Source organism: Callithrix jacchus, chromosome 10 (assembly GCF_049354715.1).
Source record: "Callithrix jacchus isolate 240 chromosome 10, calJac240_pri, whole genome shotgun sequence".
In the NCBI taxonomy this organism is placed as follows: Eukaryota; Metazoa; Chordata; class Mammalia; order Primates; family Cebidae; genus Callithrix; species Callithrix jacchus.
In genome coordinates this window covers 70,741,325-70,765,635 of record NC_133511.1, presented here as the reverse complement: position 1 = coordinate 70,765,635, position 24,311 = coordinate 70,741,325, and the positions used below count along the sequence as shown (strand labels likewise).

General features: G+C 34.6%; 2 protein-coding genes across 2 annotated transcripts; both read left to right on the top strand.

The window, feature by feature from the left end:
- The first annotated feature begins 10,731 nt into the window (after positions 1–10,731).
- On the top strand, positions 10,732–14,227 carry LOC100896161 (olfactory receptor 52A5). The gene has a single exon (XM_017977849.5). The coding sequence runs from the start codon at positions 10,786–10,788 to the stop codon at positions 11,734–11,736; it is 951 nt and encodes a 316-aa protein (XP_017833338.1). The 5' UTR covers positions 10,732–10,785; the 3' UTR covers positions 11,737–14,227.
- A 7,741-nt stretch (positions 14,228–21,968) lies between these two features.
- On the top strand, positions 21,969–22,925 carry LOC100387285 (olfactory receptor 52A4-like). Its single transcript, XM_009007575.3, is given in 1 exon segment — positions 21,969–22,925. A coding segment is annotated over 1 exon segment (957 nt).
- Positions 22,926–24,311: the final 1,386 nt, after the last annotated feature.

The window sequence follows — 24,311 nt, the reverse complement described above, 5'->3', positions numbered from 1 at the left end:
TTCAGTATGGTATGAATGGCAGGTAGAACTTGGGGAAACAAGGAAAACATGAATATCAAAAATGACTATTAATGCTGTGCAGAGTTGCTGGACTTTATTCCAATAGCTATAGTGTGCCATTGGACAGTGTTCATTTGTTTGCTTGTTTTCTGCAAGAAAGACATGTGTGTGTGTGTGTGTGCATGTGCACGCATGCCTGCTTGGACATATGGTAACATACCACTAACAGCAAATATAGATAAGTCAAGGCTATTGTGTTAGCAAAGAGATGGAATATATTGTCTGAAATTAAGAATTTATGGCTGGTTAATTGTTCTTGAAAAACCTCAGGTCATAGAACAGCTCTTTTCAAAGTTATGAAAAATATTCACATATGTGCAGATGTCCATACTTTGGTTTACCAGATTAAAACCACCACAAATATCAGAAATATTGGATTGCTTGTCATACACCTACCTGGTGGATCCTCTGGTTTCAGGGATTAGGATTTAGTAGATATCCATGACTATTGAGAATGATTATAGAGGCTTTCTTAAGGGATCTTTTGAGACTGTTTCAAGGTTTCAAGTTGCAATGTTTACCAGAGCTAATTTTATTGGATTACCAGTAGGGTTGTTTTTCTTAAGTAACATTATTTTCTTAAAAAAGTAAAATAGCCCCTGAAGTTCTTTCTTAATATTTAAGCCAGAATTCAGCAAACTTTTACATTAATGGCCAAGTAATATATAGCTTAGGCTTTATGGAAAAAGAGAAAAATTCAAGAATATCACATAGGCATAAATATAACGAGAGAGAAAAATGTATGTCCACAAACAATTTTTATGAAATTCAAACTATATTAACAATAATAATAATTACATTGTTTGTCTTTAGTCAAAGCAGGTCTATTAATTTAAATAATAGAATTCATTTTTTTTCTTCAGCGTAATCAAGTGTAGCTGAAAGTTAGAGTTTTCCTGTTACCAAATTGATTGCAAATGTTCATCTGTAAAAATCATTCTTAACTAGCAGGATATAGAGAAATAGGAAGCAGACCAGTTTTGGGATGTTAAACAATTACTAGTTTTACCAGCACCACAGAAATTATGTGGCAATATAGGAGCAACATAGAGACATAATATAAAACTACAACATATTTGCACATCTTTGAATTTTAATATCTCATAAAATATGTAGCCCAGAGTTCATAGTTTAATTATTGTAGTCTTCAAATTTCAGGATCAGTTCCAAGCTGAGACTTACTAATGGAAAATAGGAAAAATAAATGAGTCATTGCAAGAAAAAAAAGTATAACCTTTTCACACACTTGGACCAGGACAATTATTGAAAAAAATATTAAACATAAAATTGCTTGAAAGAGAATATTTCTGGTAAGGATAATTTCTAAGAAAGATTTCTGGAAATCACAACTTCCAAGAGATTATATCAATTTCAGCAATGACTAAAATAATGTTTGCCTAAATTCTCAAAACACTAGTTATTACTAACATTTTTAACCTTTGACAGTTTGGTAGGTAAAATATGATTCTCTTTATAACTAGCATTTAACAAAAAAATATTTCTTCCTATCTTCTTTTCCATTTGTACATTCTTTATGTGAAGGTCTTCATTGTTTCCTTTGTTTATTTTTCTAATTTGTGTCCATTTATTTTCTTCTTGAGTTAAAATTTGTTGAGTAAATATTGAATTATTTCCAAGGGCTGTATTGCTCAAGGCTGTACAAGAAAATAATTACTTATATGGAAAGTATTGAGACTAGAATCAATCTTAAAGGTTTGAATTCATCATTTGTAGTAAGGAGAGATACAAACATACATACAAACATAATTATATAATTGTGTGTGTACATATATTTCCTCTGTTCACCTATAGGAACCAAAAGCAATAAATGAACAGTGGCAATGAATAAACAATCCTTGTTTCAAGATCTTGACTTTCTTAATAACTTTATTCATAGAAAGAGACCAGAACTTTTTGGAAAAATATTTGTTTCTGTGGCTTGAGCTGAAAAAGTATAAAGTAATTTCTGTGGCTTGAGCTGAAGAAGTATAAACAGTAGGGAAGTACTCAAAGCATGATTGGAACATGTGGAAAGCACCCAAGATCTAGTTGGAAGGAGCTCCTTATGGTAAAATGCAGAAAATTTTGAGGATCAAAATAAATAATTATTGCAGAGGATTATAGCCCATTGAATAAAATCAGATTCTGTGAATCTGTACAGATAGAAGTAAAGCAATACAAATTTGGGAAAACAGAATGCTCTTCCTTATAGTGTAATGCCAATAAATAAATGAATAGAAAAATTTAAAAACCGAATAATAAAACTCATGAGTGAAAATGTTATGAGGAGAGGATCATTTAAATAGTCTCAATAAATACATCTTTTCACAGATTTCTATGAATTGCAAAGAGAAAAATAGCAACTTACCATGAATCCAGCGTGACATCCCATTAACCAAGTGACTGAAACTAACCACATTAACATTAGAACATATCAGTGTCATATGATTAAATATATGGTGAACAGAGAAACGCTATATTATTCTGTGGTATTAAAAACAAACATTTCTGTTACATTTTTCACAGGTATACATTTCCATTAAAATGCTTATGCGAACAATTATTTTTATTTATTAGCATGAGTACTGGGGATCCATCAGTCACCAAAGTAGTGAATCACATTGCATCTAAAACAGGTGTTTTTCCCATTGTTCCAATGGGTTTTAACTAAATGGGATCTAGTAATATTTTTGTCTCTGGCATCCCTTGAGGTTCACACATTTTTTTTTTTGCATGTTTCCAAAAATATCTTGGGAGTTATTCAATAATTACTATAGTTATTCAATACTTACTCTGTAAGTAATTAAGTAGTATTTAGATTTCAGAAGTTTTCATGTTTTACCTACTTCATATCTATCTGAAAAGTATTTATCTTACTTTTCCTGAAAATAGTTCATTTTATTTGGGGTTCTGTGTTGTTATTTGTTTCGGGGACGGGCATCCTTATGTGCATTGTTTGCTCATTTTCCTGATGCAAACACTCTGGCTATAGCTGATTTCAGGCTACCAACATGAAGTCAGTGAAAGCAAATCTGGTAAGAGATTCTTGAAACCAGCTCTTACAGGCATGGTATGAGCTAGTTCTAGTACCTAACTGCTCTCAATTCTATACCACTGGTTTTCCTAGGCTGGATATAATTTTATGGGAGGTTACTGACAAGATGGAGTCGCTGGCTCTTTACATGTAAAAAGAACAGGTCTCCTGAATAAATCCAGATCCAATAACACAGGAGAAAAGCTATGTGACTCCTGGTAAGAGCATATCTCTCAGGTAGTTGCAAGAAATCCAGTCTTCTAGACTTCTTCTTGTACTATACAGAGAATGGGAATCTTTTTCCTCACTCTTCTTTAGGTCAAAGCTGTCAACCCCTTTTCCTTTCTTTTAGTTGACAAGTGGAAATTATATAAATCTACGGTGTACAACATGATGTTTTGATAAATGTGTACATTGTGGAATGATTAAATAGGACTATTTACTAGTGATGTATATCTCACATATTTATCTTTTTTATGGTCGTGAGAACACTTAGCAATCTTCTCTCTTAGCAATTTTCAAGTATATATAATGATATATGTTGATTATAGTCACCATGATGTACAATATATCTCTTGAGCTGATTTTCTCCATCTAACTGAAATTTCTTGCAATTTTTCCAATATTTCCCCAATCCCCACATCTCCCAAAAGTCTGTTGACCATCACTTTACTATTTGTATTTATAAGTTCAACTTGCAAAGTCCATTTTGTAAGGCACAAACTATTTTTTCAACTATGAAATCAAGTTTAGCCTACAGCTGCCTGTTTACATATTTTAATTTTGGCCTAAGGGTTTCTCTGTATCTTGTGAACTATAACAACTGGAGGTATAAACAGACTGTAGCCTAAACTTGTGCCAATCACTGAGTTTTGGCCAATCAAATATAGACAACTGCTTGAACCATGTCCAAATAAGGCAAACTCCAACCTGTAATCAATTCAGTTGTTTCGGTACCTGACTTCTCTTTTCTGTTACCTCAGTTTCCTTTTGCTGTCTATAAATGTTCCACCACGTGGGTGCGCTGGAGTCTCAGAGCCTACCCTGGCTCAGTAGGGGTGGGGGGGCGGGGAATAGAGGGGACGGTGGGAAGGGAGATGCCAGATTTGCAAATTGCTCAATTAAACTTTTCTAACTTTAATTCGGATGAAATTTTTCTTTCATCACAACCAAGGAAATAAAAGTTACAAATTCTAGTTCCCAACACAAAATTGATATAGATATTATCCTTAGGGAAATTCGAGCCAAGAAGAACAGAGAGACCAAGAGACACAAGAGAATCTCTCTTTTTTTTTTTTTTGAGACGGAGTTTCGCTCTCGTTACCCAGGCTGGAGTGCAATGGCGCGATCTCGGCTCACCGCAACCTCCGCCTCCTGGGTTCAGGCAATTCTCCTGCCTCAGTCTCCTGAGTGGCTGGGATTACACGCACGCGCCACCGTGCCCAGCTAATTTTTTGTATTTTTAGTAGAGACGGGGTTTCACCATGTTGACCAGGATGGTCTCGATCTCTTGACCTTGTGATCCACCCGCCTCGGCCTCCCAAAGTGCTGGGATTACAGGCGTGAGCCACCGCGCCCGGCCCGAGAATCTCTTTATTGGAGCTCCTGCTGACCGTAGCCTTACTGCCGGTAATGGCCACCAGCCCCGCGCAATGGAAAATACATTGCTTATGTAATTTTTGGCGCAGGAAGACAAGACAGGAAAAAAAGGTTTGAACAAAGACAGTTAGTCATCGACTTGAGACAAATTTTACAACCTTCAGAAAGCATACACTTTCTCCATGGTTATCTTGTTCCCATGACTTGCGACTGGGGAAGAAAACAGGTTTTGCAGAAATACGCCTGTGGGCTGTGGGTACAAAGGTATGCTTAGGTGCCTTATCTTGGAAGGAGGAGGCTATGCTGGGTCTGCTTTAGCTAACTGCAGGCAATTTAGGCTGGAGGGGTAGGTTTCCTTCCCCTCTGCTCTTTATAATTATTTTTGGGGGCCTGGTCTTAAAGCTTATTATTTATTCTAAATTAATTTCTAATCTATTCTAATCTTTATTTTTCCTCCTCATTATGACTGCACTAAAATTTTTGAAAAATACATATCATTGTGTCAGAATTCTGACACTACTGGGACAACCTGAGGAGGGCTGGTTTGGATATAAGAAACATTTGTGTCAACAAAGTCCATGCACGAAAGGCTCAGAGAGTGACAGCGATTGGGACCCTAGGTACTCTTTTCAAAGTCAGCCTCTTTCCTGAACCTAATGAGAAATAATTACCATATTGCAATTAAATTGCAAAAATATTTACGTAAGTATCTGTCAGCATTCCTCTACACTGATTAGTTTGACTATTTCAAGATGTTTTCATTTCCCTTTATTGAGTAATTATTTTTCTAAATAAGTGCTGTGATGACATTGTCATCTCTTACGAATTTGTATAAGGGAGTTCATTTTGTTTCAAGTCCTGAAGAAATTGAGTCTCTTGTTTCTGTTTTGGATTTTTAGATACAGAGCCCGATTAGATAATGAATCTTCTGAGCTCTTAACCATATTCTGCCTCTTGTTTGACTCTTGTCCCAAGTGGTTCTCAAGGCTGGCCAGAGATTTGTGAGACCCAATCCCAAAGGAGCCTTTTGTAGTACAAAATGCTCAGGGTTCACGGCCTGAAACATCAATTAAAAAAAAAGTTATACTCTATGGCTTCTACATATATGTCCATTGATATCACTGGTAAGTCTTCGACCTTGAGATTCTGCATTGTATTTGGGAAAATGGAGAATTCAGTCTAAGGAAAACATATCTCTCCGGTGATTCAATACATCAGGATGATACAAATGCAACAGAATCTTAAAATAGTTGAGTATTCAAACTCTAAAATGATGTCTCAGATATCTCATGCTTTTTAGAATATTTACGGATCAGTTGATGAAATGCTGGGTGACAAATTTTAAAGTGAGATATACTAATGGGAGGACATCTAGAGAATGATTATCTGGGCTAATAAACAAATAGAAAGCTTACTTGCTAAAAGCCAAGAAAATTTTACATGCCTAGACGGGAAGGTTTAGCAGAACTGCTCACTGTTCTCATCAAATATGTGAAGTTATTTCATGGGATGAGGAGGATGAAGTCTTATAGAAGAATAGCTGATACCATCAACACATTTTTGTTTATTTCTAAATATTTGAAATGGATTATGTCATTTAATTTTTATAATCACTCTGTGATGTGTCTCTTTCTACTTTACCAGTGAGGAAACTGAGGTACTTAGAATTTCACAACTGGCTCAAGGGCATATAAAGCCAAGCAATAGCAGGTCTCGGAGTTGACCTGTCTTGACCGGCTTCAGGTTCTGTAGAATTCACTGCCATTATCTATGACTAGTGTCTATTATTAAAATGTAGATTTCAGACCTTTATGAGAAATTAAGGGGGAGGCTTTATATAAAGAAGACCTAGTTGACACTGGAAGCAGTCCTGCGGTGTGGCACACTATCTCAGAAAAAAAAGAGAGAGAGACAGAGAGTTTTCTGTCATGGGTGGGTTTCAGGCAGAGTTCAACTGGTGAGCTTTAAAGATGATATAAAGAGATGAGATTTTTGATATTATAGATAATGTGGATTAACTCTAGCAAGGAGTATACATTTATATTCCTAAATCCTTTAGTATTTTTAGATCCTGGGAATGAGCTTGTATCAGAACTGGAGTGGTAGTTATTCAGGGTTTATTCACAAAGCCAAGATGTAAGTTTCTAGAGTGTTTACTTTGGGCCAGGAATTTCAAGGGTTTCAGAACGCTTTCTTCCTCCTTTAAACATATGTGTATTTGTGCAAACAAAGTCGTTCCCCGGGCTGCCTTTTCTTATCCAGCGCAGTAATTCTCAATCCAAGAACATTTTTTGCCTCATCTCTCAATTTTACCCTTACATCATGGCAGTGAGTGCTCGCAGATCTTGCTTTGTTGTAAATCCTTCACTATTGTCACATTACTTTATAATATCCCATCCGGACTATCACAGATACCTTTCTAACAAGATCTGACTATGCCCTAGCTTTCATTTTCTTAAAGTCATTTGCTTACCTGATAGCAGATACGAGTTTTAAAAGGCCAAAGCTCTGCCCTACAGCCTACAAACTTTAAATTACTTCGCTTAAAATAATAAATTTACATTTGATTATTTCCTTTTACATTTGCCCAACTACTATTTCTGCTTATGAACTAATTTATCTAGTAAAATAATTATTGATATGTATTCTCAGCATATGTTTCATATTTCTGTGATTTTATACAACTATTTTATCTTTAAGGAATGTCCTTCTCTTTCTCCTTTATCTGGCCAATATCTACTGAAGAATTATTTCCTTGGATAGCCAGTTTTATTCTGCCCAGTTTGATTAAAGATATATAAATTCATCAATCTTCATTTAATTAAGGGCTTATTTTCCCCTCTCATGTGAACTCTCAGATTATAACCATTAGCAACCAGAGATATGTCCCTCTCCATGCATCCAAGGGACATTTGGCAATGCCTGAAGGCATTTTTTTATTGTTGCCACAAGGAAGTGCTACTGGCATTCAATGGATAGGAGCCAGAGATGCTGCTAAATCTTTTTCAATACAGATGATGTCTCCCACAAAAAATAATTTATTTGGCTTAAAATGTCGGTCCTGGGATTGAGAAAACCTGCCTTAGAAAATGTATTCGGGTAATAGAAGGTGGAAGTGAAGGTGGAAATAGAAATGGAAATGAAAATCTATCCAGAAAATCTATCCATTTTCTCGACATGATCTGTGGGCTTTTTGACTGAAGGCATGATTTTCTATTTTATTTACTTGCTACTTTGTTCACTTGCTTCATCATCTCTTTGCTGTCTTTTCTCCGACTACTCAGTATATACTTTGTCAGAGCTTGAATTTGTATGCTACCTTTCAAAGAGTCTCCAGCTCAACTATTACTCATGTGGCCCTATTAAATTCAAGCAATATTTCTGATAAAGGCAATAATATATATTTTTGAGCCAAATCAGAGATTGTTGCCCAGAATATGTGTCAACAAAAAGAGTCAAACTCTGTAAAATATTGGAAGAGATTTATTCTGAGTCAAATATGAGTGACCATGGCCTGGGTTACAGCACTCAGGAGGTCCTGAGAAACATGTGCCCCATGTAGTCTGGGTGCAGTTCAGTTCTAAACATTTTAGGGAGACACGAGACTTCAATAAAATACACTTAAGAAATACATTGGTTAGGTCCGGAAATGGGGGCGGGTTTCAGGTTATAGGTATATTTAAAATTTTTCTAATTGGCAATTAGAAAGGAATGTCTGGGTTGTAGTAAGAGATTATAAAGATCAAAGTTTTATCGTGCAGATGAAGCCTCTGGGTAGCAAGCAGGCTTGAGAGAGAACAGATTGTAAATGTTTCTTATTAGACTTAAGGTCTGTGCTGATGTCAATGCTGGAGCGATATAGTGAGGCATGGCCGACTCCCACTCCTCTTCATGGCCTCAACCAGGCTTTCAGGTCAAATTTTAGAGTGCCCTAGATCAGAGGAAATTCCATTTAAATGGTTGAAGGGATGTAAACTTTTATTTTTGATTTACATTTGGATGGTATGTTGTTCAAAAAGTGGACATACATCAAACAGGTAGCATATAATAAATGTGTTCTATAATGTGTGTCCTACAGCTATGCAGTAAATTAAAGTGATAGGGGAGTAATGCCTACCAGAATCTTAGCAAGCTCACTGATGAAAATATTTTGTACATTTTTACATCACCCAGCCTGATGTAATTGCACTGACATCTATTTCTCATAATCCTTATTTATTGAATTATATTTATAAAACCTTAGAGGATGTAGATTTGCTTATTTTGTTATTTCTGGATAAATACAGCATGAAATTTTGATTCAAGTATATTTACTTATAACAAGAAGTTTTAGGCTTTCATTAATATAATCAATTTATAATGTTAATTTCATAAGTTAAGAATGGTAAAACCATGTAAAATATTAAAAGATCTTAACTGAGTAAATGATATTTAACACATATTTAATAAATGGTACATGCTACTTATTGAAGTCCAAACATTCAGCAAAATGTAGATAACTAATAAATATGAAATAAATAAATTTATCTTTGTTTCTCTATTGCTTCAAACAATATTTGGATCATAGTGGATACTTAATAAATCTTCGTTATATAAAAATCATTAAATAATAAGCATCTAATTTGTCTCTTGGATAAGTTTATTGAAAGAGAGAGATATTTCTGCAATTACTGGAGATAAGTTATACGTTCTCTTTGGTTTCCTAGAAACAGTCTAAGTATATCAGGGGAAAAAGAAAAAAAAAATTAAACAAATAAAATTGAAAGGTGATGAGGCCAGTAGAATAGTGAGATGTTTTTTGTTGTTTTTGGCCCCTCTACTACCTTTATCTATTTCACAGTCTACTTACATAATTTCAGAAAGTGAGTTTTGCAATGACTAAAAGAAAATACAGGTAATATGTAAATTATTCAATATTTTACTTTTTTTGTGGTGGAAATATTTTCTTGAAACAGAGATTAATTCAGACAATAAAAAGCCCTTTTAAGTTTGGATGATGAAAAGGCAAAACCACTCTACCCTGAAACTTGTCCCCTGGTAGTAACAGAGATAGGAGGCTCTGGAAGCCTAGGGTGTTACATGTTGGCATTACCAGTAAAGGACAGAGACAGAAAAGAGGATAGAAATAGTCCTATGCAAAATAATGTGGCAAAGAAATTCTTCACCTCTACAGAAATCATTGTATTTGAGTGGATAGAAGATGTATAGATGTATAGCACTCTATGTAAAGAAAAAGAAATAACAATTCTTAGAGAGTTTCATGTGATTTCAAGTTGTTAAAAAGAGATGATTGTTCAGGCTTATAGAGATAACAATGCCTATTTCCAGGTAATGAAAAATTAGAGGGCAGATGTTGGCACTTGATATTAAAAACAAGAGATGTGTACATGGCAGAGCATGGTAGAAGAGAACAAGATTTGATAGGAATTGCTGAAGTAAAGATCCACAAATCAAAAATAAGGAATTAATTTTGTTAGTGAATACCCAGGACAAGGTATAAGATATGTGATTAGGTTTTGAAAAGACATTGAAAAATTAAGTTGGAAAGAATTTTGACAGTCTATACGAGAAGAATCAGACTATGAAAAAACTAACCTGAAAAAAAAAAGCAGCCAGTGAATTGCAAAACTAAAAGACATTTCAGTCAAACTTGTCTTTTGATTATGATCAGAATGGTCTACCAGCACTGTGGATCTTTTCTTTATGGCTAATATAGATGAAGTCTAGTTTTTAAGTTCTTTGCTCTGCATTAAATAATTGTTAGGTCACAGAGAAAGCACATATGATGAGCAGCAAATATAAAATACTGTTGATCTAGTAGTCATGAACCAGAAAGAAGCCATTTAATCCATTTAAATTTACCCACTGAAAATGATTAAGGCATGGAGAAACAGAAGCTGGTGTGTATCTTTCAGTGACTTTGAAAAGGAGACAGAAAATTAGAATAAAAAATATAACATGATACACTCCTAATATGACTAAAATATATTTTCCTAAAATAAATTAATATTTTTTATTTTTAATTCATCAAGGCTCAACAGAGAATAGAAGATGAAACAGCAAATCTACTACTTGATTCTGCTGAACAAATCATGCTGACATTCAATGGCTCAGTCTTCATGCCCTCTGCATTTGCACTAATTGGGATTCCTGGTCTGGAGTCAGTGCAGTGTTGGATTGGGATTCCCTTATCTGCCATGTACCTTATTGGTGTGCTTGGAAATTCTCTAATTTTAGTTATAATCAAATATGAAAGAAGCCTCCATATACCTATGTACATTTTTTTGGCCATGTTGGCAGCAACAGACATTGCACTTAGCACATGTATTCTTCCCAAAATGTTAGGCATCTTCTGGTTTCATTTGCCAGAGATATCTTTTGATGCCTGTCTTCTGCAAATGTGGCTTATCCACTCATTCCAGGCAATTGAATCAGGTATCCTTCTGGCAATGGCCCTAGATCGCTATGTGGCCATTTGTAACCCCTTGAGACATGCCACCATCTTTTCCCAACAGTTCTTAACTCATATTGGACTTGGGGTGACACTCAGGGCTGCCATTCTTATAATACCTTCCATAGGGCTCATCAAATGCTGCCTTAAATACTACCGAACTACAGTCGTCTCTCACTCTTATTGTGAGCACATGGCCATTGTGAAGCTGGCTACTGAAGATATCAGAGTCAACAAAATATATGGCCTATTTGTTGCTTTTGCAATCCTGGGGTTTGACATAATCTTTATCACCTTGTCCTATGTCCGAATTTTTATCGCTGTCTTTCAGCTGCCCCAGAAGGAGGCACGATTCAAAGCCTTCAATACATGCATTGCCCACATTTGTGTCTTCCTACAGTTCTACCTTCTTGCCTTCTTCTCTTTCTTTACACACAGGTTTGGGTCACACATACCGCCATATGTTCATATCCTCTTGTCAAATCTATACCTGTTAGTCCCACCTTTTCTCAACCCTATTGTCTATGGATTGAAGACCAAGCAAATTCGTGACCATGTTCTGAGGGTGTTTTTCTTCAAAAAAGTAACTTGATCATTAGTGACTCTTATAGAGATTCAGGATTGGTTCTAAGTAAAAACCTAAATGTAATCAAAGTCACAGATAAGATTCTCAAACCACTAGCTCAACACATACCTGTAATTCTAGCTATTACTCACTTTTTGATATTTGCTTTGAATCTCTATTTTGATATATTTGGAATCATTTATCTACTTTTTCTGAAATGCTTATCAATATAAAAAAATATAAAATCAGTAATACCAGTATCTGCAACATAAAACTTATGTAACGCAACCAATGACCAGAAACACTGAGGAATTTACACAGGAGAAAATGCAAAAAAAAAAAAAAAATTGAAAAATATTAGGAATATTCATAAATATTACTTTTAGGAAAATATAATCAGTGATCTGGACTTACATATCAAATGTCCTTCTGGTATCACACAATTTTAAAGATTTTTACCTAATTTGAGTTTTACTCAAATTTGTAAGTTTGTTTTGTAATTGAATATACAGACACATTCTGTTACCCACTGAAAGCATGTTGAGTACAAAAACTGTATCTTATTACCCTTTATCAGCAATACAGAGGACAATCCTTGAGATTCCTTAGAATATAAGTAAAAATGACATTGAATAATGAACAAAAAACATTTTCTTTGTGTCAATTAATGGTATTCAAAAGCAACAAATTTGGAGGATCTATGGTAATATTCAGTCTTACCCTACAGAAAACCTGTACGCTAGAGATTTTATTCCAATATTATCAGGGTAAAATAAAGGTGAAGACTTGAAATAATCATTATGCAAACATGAAATAATATATTAACTAAACACAGAACTGGCACATAAGAAACCGCCTCCTGAATAGAGGCTTTAGGAAAGACTTAGAACCAGACAAATGATTTTTATTTTTTTAAGACTCAAGTTGACAGAGTCATCTGAATCACTAATTTTGAAAAGATGCATGGTCAAAGAAATAAATAATACAGTAAAACATTCTGATGTAAAAAAATCATATCATTCAAGAGGCAAACAGATGCATATAATTTTGGGGAAAATCTTGTCAATAATGTAGAAATAACTTTGAGTGATGATGTTTGTTTTTTAAATAAAGTTTAAATAAACATTAACTATACTTAGAAAAAAATCAAAAATACAATGACAAAAGGTAAAACAACATGTTAGCTGATAGGCAGACATTAAAAATTGTTGAATTAGGTAAGCAAAGCTTAATAATTAAAGTGATCATTTAAATTCAGCATTAGAGCATTAAATATTTCATTAGTTGTGGCATCAATAATGCAGAATGTATAATTAATGAGGAGTCATTCTCCCAAAAGAAAAAATTTCACAAATATATGAATTCTTTCAGAAAAATTAATATACATGAAGGATAAAGAATGGAGATAGTATGTGATATTCCTAAATCGGAAACTGAAACAAGCAGAATATGATGATAACTGTAGATTAATCACAAATGAATGAAAAAATGCATTTCAAAGTATAAAAATGCACCAGATTATTTAAATGAAAAGAGACAAAACACCTATATTGAAAAAAATCAACTGAAAAGAAAAATTTCAACATAGGTCTATCAGAAAAAAACCGCATTGTATATCCTAATGAATACATGGTTTTATTTATTCTCTGGAGTATGAGGAAAAGCAAACAATAAAGATCTTTAAAATGCACATCACTTAAAGGAAAAAAATTAAATGAATTTATGTCATAATTAGACTGGATTGGCATTTCAATCCATTTAAACCTGTAATTAATAAAAAGGACAATTACAGCTCATAATAATACTGCTAGTTTCTATAACAATGTTGACCCTGTCCAGTGTTATCTGCTAAAGAAACCCCAGCCAGTCTGCTGAAGTGTTCTCCACATGGAGTGCAGCACCTGGTCTGTTGATTTCAGATAGGTCCCAGTCAGCACACAGATCTCTATGGCTTCTTAGTTGCCTTTTGGTCTTCTTTCCAGGTCAAATTGTTCCATGCTGAAGATCTGGGTTCATATTACATTTTTTAAGGTATAAAAGAGACTTGGCCTCAAAATAAAGTTGTGCACATAGTTTCTGAGAATCTGCACAAGATAAAGGATACTGATTATCTCTGGAAGGAGGGTGGGAATTATTGTGGAAGTGCAGAAGAAGTGTGATTCAATTGTATTAAACTTTCCTGCAAGAAACAGCGTGATGGGTTACATGGATTTTTTAGTTATAATGCCATATATGTATTTTTTAATTGTATAATATATTTGGCAAAAAATGAGAAGTGATTATGTTCCTGATGTAGTACTTGGCAAACAACTCAGTTTAATAGAAGATAAGCAGGTTTTTTATATTCATAGTAAAAATATCTCCTAATGTATTTTAGTTTCTTTAGGAAATGTTTATTATTTCATTCTTTAAGAACTATGATTAGAATTTAGGATAAGGCAATGTTCACGAAGTCAATGACCATAAAGGTACAGCTCCATTTCTTACATTCAAATGTATATTCTGTGTGTAAATTTGATCTTTGTCTATATTTTAAAACTTCATTATTTAATTGTTTTTTTTTTTTTTTCAGCTACAAAGAGAGCTATGTTAAATTTTCCTACCCTGTAGATTTTTCTTTTTTCCTTTGGGGATTGATTAATATTTTCTTTTCTTTTTTTTTCCTTTTTTAAACTTTATTTTTGGTTCAGGTGGTATGTGTGTAGGTTTTTTACATGGGAAATTGCACATCACTGGGATTTGAAGTACAAATGATTTCATCACCATAGTGAATGTAATATCCAATAATTTTTCAACCCTCACCTTTTTCCCATCCTCTGACCACAAGTAGACGCTGATGTGTATTGTTGCCTTCTTTGTGGCCATGTGTACTCAAAGTTTATCTTCCACTTATAAGTGAGAACATGTGTTATTTTGTTTTCTGTTCCTGCATTAATTCACTGTTGCTCATATTTCGGCCCTGGGAATTAACAACTTGGACATCCGCTCAGAGACCTAATTTGAAAGTTGGTAATTACAAAGACAACAGGTGGATAAATTTACAATCATGGGAAGAAACCAGCATAAAAAGGCTGAGAATATTCAAAATCAGAATGCCTCTCCCTCTAAAGAGGATCACAGTTCCTCATCAACAAGGGAACAAGACTTGATGTAGAACAAGCGCATCCCATTAACAGAATCAGGCTTCAGAAGATGGATAATAAGAAACTTCTGTGAGTTAAAAGAACATATTGTAGCCCAATGTAAAGAAACTAAGAACTCTGAAAAAATGTTTGACGAAATCCTAATGATAATAGACAACTTAGAGAGAAATATAAGTGAATTAATGGAACTGAAGAATACAATACGGGAACTCTGAGAAGTATGCACAGGTTTAAACCCTTGAATTGTTCAAGCAGAAGAAAGGATAACAGAGGTTGAAGTCCAACTTAATGAAACAAAACGAGAAGACAAGATTGGAGAAAAAAGGATAAAAAGGAATGAGCAAAGTCTCCAAGAAATATGGGACTATGTGAAAAGACCAAATTTACGTTTGATAGGTGTACCTGAATGTGATGGAGAGAATGAATCCAAGCTGGAAAATATTCTTGAGGATATTACTCTGGAAAATTTTCCTAACCTAGCAAAGCAGGACAATATTCAACCCCAGGTAATACAGAGAACACCACAAAGATATTCCTCAAGAAGAGCAACCCCAAGGCACATAATCGTTAGATTCACCAGGGTTGAAATGAAGGAGAAAATACTAAGGGCAGCCAGAGAGAAAGGTCAGGTACCCACAAAGGCAAGCCTATCAGACTTACAGCAGATCTCTCAGCAGAAACTCTACAAGCCAGAAGAGAGTGGGGGCCAATATTCAACATCCTTATAGAACAGAAGTTTCAGCCCAGAATTTCATATCTAGCCAAACTAAGCTTAACAACTGAAGGAAAAATAAAATCTTTTGTGAACAAGCAAGTACTTACCATCAGGCCTGCTTTACAAGAGCTTCTGAGAGAAGCATTGCACATAGAAAGAAACAACCAGCATTAGCCTTTCTAAAAATATACCAAAAAGTAAAGAGCATCAACATAAAGAAGAATTTACATCAATGAATGGATAAAATAGGCAGTTAACATCAAAGGGCAGTAATCCTAAATTTAAATTGACTAAATCCCCCAATCAAAAGATACAGCCAAAACCCAACGGTATGCTACATCCAGACCCACATGCAAGGATACCCAAAGACTCAAAACAAAGGGATGGAGAAAGATTTACCAACCAAATGGAGAGCAAAAATAAATAAATAAATAAATAAATAAATAAAAAGCAGGAGTTGCAATTCTCATATCTGATAAAATAGATTTTAAAGCAACAAAGATATAGTGGCAAAAGGATCAATGCAACAATAAGAGCTAACAATCCTAACACCCAGATCCATAGAGACTTAGACTCAATGAGACAGAAAATTAATAAGGATATCAAGGACTCGATCTCAGATCCGGAACAAGTAAACTTAATAAATATTTATAGAGCTCTCCACTTTAAATACACAAAATATACATTCTTGTCAATGCCATATCACACCTACTCATAGGTTTAAATGAAATATTGATTGGCCATTATTAATACCCATTTTTTTAGAATAAAGCAACATTTCCATTCTCTCTCCCTCTTTTTCTTCCTTTTTTTTCCACTCCTTCACTCCTTTTTTTTTCTTTCCTTCTCTCAAAAAAAAAAAAATAAAATTATGGCCTCCAGCTCCATCTATGTTGCTGCAAAGGATATGGTCCTTTTATTTTTTTATGCCTGCATAGTATTCCATGGTGTACATGCACTACATTTCTTTTTTAATGGAGTCCACTATTGATGGGCATCTAGATTGATTTCATATCATCACTATTGTGAATATCATTGTGATGTACATGCAAGTATATGCATCTTTTTGGTAGAATAATTTATGTTCCTTTAGGTATATATCCAGTGATGGGCTTGCTGGGTTGAATGGCATTTTTGTTTCAAGTTCTTGAGAAATCTTCACACTGCTTTCTACATTGGCTAAACTCATTTACATTCTCACCAGCAGTGTATAAGCATCCTTTTTTTCCTCTACAACCTCACTAGCATCTGTTACTTTTTGACCTTTTAATAATAACCATCTAGACTGCTGTGAGACAGTACTTCGTTGTGGTTTTGTTTAGTAGTTCCCTAATGATTAGTGATGAGTATTTTTTCATATGCTTCATGGCCCCATATATGTCTTTTTTTGAGAAATATCTGTTCATGTTCTTTGCTTATATTTTAATTGAGTTGTTTTTTGCTTGTCAATTTGTTTAAATTACTTATAGATTCTGGATATTATTATACCTGTCTTGGATGCATATTTTGCAAATGTTTTCTCCTATTCTGTAGCTTCTCTACTTACTCTGTTGATGGTTCTTCTTGTGGTGCAGAAGCTTTTTAATAGAGTTATGTCTATTTTTGTTTTTTGCTGCAATTGCCTTTGGAACCTTCATTATAAAATCTTTGCCAAGGTCTAGGTCCAGATAGTATTTCCTATATTTGAGGTCTTACATTTATGACTTTAATTCATTTTGAGTTGATTTTTATATATGGTAAAGGATGTCCTATTCAATAAATGGTGCTGGGATAACTGGCTAGCCATATGCAATCCTCTGTAACAGATACAGAGGATTGCATATGGCTAGCCAGTTATCCCAGCACCATTTATTGAATAGGACATCCTTTACCAATTACTCATATTGTCAGCTTTATCAAAGATCAGATGGTTGTAGGCATGCAGCTGTATTTCTGAATTCTCTAACCTGGTCCATTGGTCTATGATTCCAATTCTGTACCAGTACTAGGGTTCTGTAACCTTCCAGTATAGTTTGAAGTCACATGGTGTGACTCCACAACTTTTTTCTTTTGCTTGAGATTGTTTTGGCTATTCAGTCTCTTTTTGGGTTCCATATGAATTTTAGAACTTTTTTCTAATTATTTGAAAAATGTCATTGGTAATTTGATAGGAATAACATTGAATCTGTAAACTGCTTTGGGAAATATGGCAATTTCACAATATTGACTCTTTCTATCCATGATCATGAAATGTTTTATTTGTTTGTGTCATCTCTGATGTCTTTGAGCAGTATTTTCTAATTCTAATTGTAGATATCGTTCACCACCCTTGTTAGCCATATTTCTAGGTATTTTATTCTTTTTGTGGGAATTTGAATGGAATTGCATTCTTTATTGGGCTCTCATCTTGGATGTTGTTGATGTGTAGAAATTCTACTCATTTTTGTACACACTGATTTTGTATTCTGAAATTTTGTTTAAGTTGTTTAGCAGTACTAGGAGCTTGTGAGCAGAGACTATGGGGTGTTCTAGGTATAGAATCATATTGTGGGTGAAGAGAGATAGTCTGACTTCCCCTCTTCTTATTTGGATCTCTTCTGTTTCTTGTTTCTTTTGATTGCTGGATTGCTCTGGCTGGGACTTCCAATACTTTGTTGAATAGGAGTGGTGAGAGTGGGCATCCTTGTCTTATTCCAGTTCTCAAAGGGAATGCTTCTGGCTTTTGCCTGTTTAGTATGATGGTGGGGGTAGGTTTTTAACAGACAGCTTTTATTATTTTGAGGTACGTTTCTTTAATGCCTAGTTTGTTGAAGACTTTTAACATGTGGAGATGTTGAATTTATGAAAAAACTTTTCTGTACCTACTGAGATAATCACGTATTTTTCTTATAGTTCTAACTATGTGATAAATTACATTTACTGTTATGTGTATGCCAACCTTGCATCTCAGGAATAAAACATACTTGATCTTGGTGGATTCGCTTTTTGATGTGCTACTGGATTTAGTTTGCTAGTATCTTGTTGAGGGCTTTTGCCTCTATGTTCATTAGAGATATAGGCCTGAAGGTTTCTTTTTTCCTTGTGTCTCTCCCAGGTTTTAGTATCAGAATGAATCTAACCTCATAGATTGAGTTAGTGATTAGTCCTTCCTCCTCAATTTTTTGGAATCATTTTAGTAGGATGGGTACTAGCTCTTTTTTATACTTCTTTGTAGAGTTTGGCTGTTAATCTCTCTGGTACAGGGCTTTTACTGGTCAGTAGGTTTTTTATTAGTGATTCAGTTTAGGAACTTGTTATTGGTCTGCTTAGAATTTAATTTCTTCCTGGCTCAATATTGAGAGCTTGTATGCTTCCAGGAATTAATCCATTTCATTTAGGTTCATTAGTTGTGTTTTTCTGCATCAATTTATTTTACATAAGAAAAAAAAACCTAAAAAAAACCCTATGAAAACATATATGCATTTTAAATTAAACTCTGTATTAAAGATATTTAAGAGTAGAGAACTTCTTGGGATTGAGATTGTTAAAAAAAAGTCTATGATATACTTTTCTAGGAAGGACTGTCTTCCTAATTTTCTGTCTTTTAAAATAGGACAACAATAATCTGTGCATAATTGATTTTCTTCCCTTTCTCTTAGCAAGTCTTACTCCTTACAGGGATTACTGTGCTCTAAACCCTGTTCTGCCTACCACTTCCAAACACACACCTTCTTCCTTGGATCACTGAAATGCCTTCTGGAAATCCTTTGATTGTCAGAGTAAATCTAAGATACAATATTTGTTTTGTTTCAAGTCTCTTTCCTTACCAAGCATACAATAAGGCTGTCCAATTTGTTCAGAGATGAAATGGAATCTCAATCGATGAATTGCCTTATTTTAGTATCCCTTTTCTCTGTCACATAGGTGAGAACAATATAAACCCTATCTCTGCTGCTCTGAGAGACAGGAACATGTTTTACTAACAGAAGATGCTTCAACGCTGCCATCTCCTGGCCGTATGCCAGGCCCCCAGGGGATTGAGCAAGAAGATAACCCTTAGAAATGGCATCTATTCCTCTGGATTTAAACTTCCATCTTTGCCCCAGGGAAACGAAAATAGCTCTCAGGATTAGAGAGAGGCTAATGAAACTTTGGTAATCAGGGGAAATTATGTTTCAAGCCACAAATATTTCATAGCTGGGACCAGCAAAGAGCAACCTTCCTCTGTGCCAGTCACTTCTCACGGCTGCTTCTGGACATTGAGTAAGTTATAGTTAGGAATGTGAACAGTTAAAGTGGAGGTAAATAGTACATCTTGAAGTACACGTACAGTTACTGAATGTAGACTCCAGAAAAAATCCAAATCATAAACATGAAGAGTATAAGTATATTTTTGTTAGAGCCTGACTTTGAAATTCTATGAACTACAATTAAAGAATAATAATGATAAATTGAAGAATCTGCTTTGGAAGACTGAAATGTTAAGGGCGGTTAGGATCCCACTATTGGAGAGTTAATTTAGATCCACAGATGTTTTACTTGAAAAAGAGAAGGATCATGAGTGTGTAGGGAAGTTCAAACCATCCCTCTGAACGTTCAAGTCTATGTCTGTTAAAATTAATTGACAGAAGACAAATTAATAGGAAAAAGACATCGAATTTTTATCAACACGCATAAGCATGGAGAAATCTAAGAAGAATTATTACCTAACAACTCGATTAAGTACAAATGCTTATATATCCTTCTTTATAAAGGAGAGGAGATATTGAATGGAACCTGAGAAGAGACAATAGTTTGAGATGAAGTTCATCTGGGCTCCAGGTGTGGTGTTTAATTTTCAGTGTCTTCCTCTGTAATATGAGTTTTAATCTTTGCTAGTTAATGAATTTCAGGGAAATGATTGAAGGCAATTGTGTTCCTCTTTAGGGGTCTAGTTTCTAGGCAAATAAGGTAACTTCAGAGAATAAACTCATCCCATGCTTTGGATAGATAGGAAAGTTTGGGGGATGTCAGAGAAACCCTGAGGTTGCTTCTTTAGCTCACAGTGTTAAAGTGCTATATGTAGGGATATTGGTTTTCTGGGCTCTAACAATATAATGATCTCCAAAACACTCCAGAGTTTAAATCTGTGATTATTATGGTGACTGGGAGCCAGGAAAGAACATAGAATAGTATTTGGATGTGATGACTTGGGCTATGGAGAAATATTAGAAATGCTTGGCACACGCCACTTATAAAACTTATAGATCATCTTGATTAAGACCTAGACAATTAATCACTTGCATAACCTCTCTGCACTCACATAAAAGAAAAAAATTGATGCATAATATTGTATTATCAGCTCTGCAATTGAACCATAGTTATTTGCTGGTATATGGTTACTAGAAATTGTTAAGTGTCCCAGCCACAGCCTTTATATTGCAATCAGAATTTTGTTTTGGATGCTTCTGTATTTCTGCTGCTTCCCAAGGCATTTCCACCTCAACTTGTTTTTCAATTATTTCCCATGGAATCTCGTGGAGAATTCTCAAATAGTCTCATCCAATCATATTTTTCTTGTGTCAACTTTCCCAGAAGTTAAAAAAAATACAGCTTTCTATTTTCCTTCAGCAGTAAGTATCCTGATTTCTATATAAGAGTTATATCTGTTAACACTGCCTCCATATGGAGCTCTAGGTTTCCAAACTCACTTACTTAACTTGACTTCTAACTATTTCAACATCTTCTTCATGGTTCCCTTGTTGACACAACCTGAGGTGCCTCTTCTCCTAAACCAGGTACTCTTAAATCTCCTTAATTTTTAATTTATATATACATATAAATAGTTTAAATCTGTCTTTGCCCTCCAATGTGTGAAAAAGATCCTGGTGTGAGAGGTTTAGGGTGCTTATATGAACTCAGGAATCTGTGTATACGACTTGTCTCCTGTATCAGAATTGGTATGGTAATACACCAAAATGATGTGACTGCCACTGTCTACTGAATGGAGTCTGAACTTGCAGCAATGTTATATTTGAGAACTTGTGGCTAAAGCTAGAATAAATGTTTGTATTTCTCTGTCTAAAATATAATTCCAACTATACATGTTTATATTTCCGGTTTACATGAGCAGGTTGGAAGATGAAAGAGAAAATGGAGTTGGGAAAGAAGGAAAACACCACTAAGCAGGTTGATTATATTGGTCTCTTCACAGATCTGATGTCCAAACGTCTTCACACTGAGTGTGGGTGGATGATTTTGCTAAAGCGCATACTGGTGAACCTTTCTGTGGGTCTCTATATTGGCATTTTTTCATTCTTTTAAAAAAGATAAAAAAGCTGATGGAGTTGACTCTCCTAAGTTCTGCTATTCAATAACTTTGTGATTGGATAAGCATAAAATATATAAAAGTACAGAGAATCACAGCTTGGCAAACTTTCTTCCCTTCCTAAGAAGACCCCTGAATGGCCCTGCCTATTACAAATGGTACCTTGTTCATGCCCTCTGTACTGACATTTATTGGGATCCCTGGTTTGGAATCTGTACAATGCTGGATTGGGATTCCACTCTGTGCTATGTACATCATTGCTTTGATTGGAAATTCTCTACTTTTGATCATCATCAATTCTGAGCCAAGCCTCCGTGAGCCCATGTATATCTTCCTGGCCATTTTAGGAGCCACAGACATTTCACTTAGCACCAGCATTGTGCCCAAGATGCTTGGTATTTTTTGGTTCCATTTGCCAGAGATATATTTTGATGCTTGCCTCTTTCAGATGTGGCTCATCCACACATTTCAAGGTATTGAATCAGGAGTCCTGCTTGCCATGGCTCTGGACCGCTATGTAGCAATCTGTTACCCTCTGAGGCATGCTATAATATTCACTCAACAACTAGTCACATATATTGTAGTTGGAGTGACATTGCGGCCTGCCATTCTGGTAATTCCATGCCTACTGCTTATAAAATGTCGTCTGAAACTTTACTGAACCAAGTTAATATCCCACACTTACTGTGAACACATGGCCCTTGTGAAGCTTGCCACTGAAGACGTTTACGTTAATAAGTTCTATGGTATCCTTGGGGCTTTTATTGTTGGTGGGCTTGACTTCATTTTCATCACCCTCTCTTATATTCAAATATTTATCACAGTCTTTTACTTGCCCCTGAAAGAGGTGCGACATAAGGCATTTAATACATGTATTCCCCACATGTGTGTCTTCTTCCAATTCTATCTTCTTGCCTTTTTTTCATTTTTTAGTCACAGACTTGAATCTTATATCCCATCATATGTACACATCACCTTGTCCAGTCTTTACCTACTGGTTCCACCATTCCTCAACCCCTTTATCTATGGGGTAAAGACCAAGCACATTGGGGATAAGGTGGTAAAAATGTTCTGCTCCAAAAACAAGACTTGAAATATGATTGAAATTATTTCTTCATAAATATAATGGCTTTAGACCTATGAGTTCTAGTCAATGGTTTGGGGTATCATAATTGATGAATAAATTCATGTGTCTGTACACACACACACACACACACACATACACACACACATTTTCTGGATACATTTATAGAAATGAAATTGCAGTATAAAAAGTTTGTTATATTAATTTTGGGTAAGTATTGTCATTTCATTTTAGAAAATTTCCGTATATTAATCTTCCATAAGCAAAATTCAAGTACATGTTTTCCCATGTTATATTATTAAAATTTAACCCAAAAATATAAAAAATACATGAGTCCCCAGTTTAATTACTTAAAGTCACATGATTTTATTTTATTTTTAATTCATACTGGATTTCGTTTTTTGTGCAAAAAGTGAATCATACAGCTTAACGGAGGAAACTTAATAGATAAAATTTTATTTTGCTAGAGTTTATATTAAGCAATTTATTATCTTTCCATGTTATCCTGTTTCTTTTCATTTAATATATTGCATAACTTTGTGTATTTATTTCTATCCTTATTTTCTGTCTATTCTTATACCACCATGCTTTACTAGTTTAATTATTAAAGTCATAGAATAATTTGATGTCCTAAAGAACAAGTGTTACACATCTTTCTGACATTTTTGATTGCAGATACTAACTCTGGAGCCTAATATAATTGTTTGTTTACCAATAGCTTATTTTTCTGGAATTTTCCCTGAAGAAAAACTAGATAATAAAGTAGGAATTAGTACTCCCTGAGATGTTTCTCAAGCTCTTGTAATGTTTATAAACAAATGTATAGGACACTTAAGTACTCACTTTAAACCATATCAGACAACTTTAGTGAAATTTCCTGCAACAAGCTTCTGTTAAGGAAAGCCTATCCTCCTTTTTAAACTTTTATTTAATGACGCCCTTATACTATCATGATGTGACTTTGTTTTACTCAGTTCAAAGTCATCCAACAGCACAACACACAAAAATCACTCAATTGGAATAAAAGATTTAAATTTAGGATGTCATTATCATTTACCTTTCAGAAATTAATAATTTATTTTGAGTCTTTCATTTCTTTTCTTAAAATAGAAACTACACCTTTTCTTTCAGCTTGCCTTCCACAAACATCCACCATTTGACACGGCCACCTACAACAGTGTAGGGGATGCTGCCGAAAGAGGTGAAGTGAAAGCACATTACAACCTGCAAACTATGATTCAGAAATGTCTCCATCTAAACCCATTATTCAATCAAACCAGCTTCCATTTGAATACTTAGGGTCTATAATGATAAAACAATAAGTATTTCAAACCAAACAAAGTAGCGTTGTATAATATGTCAATATTTAAATCTTCCATGTAATTACTGACTTCT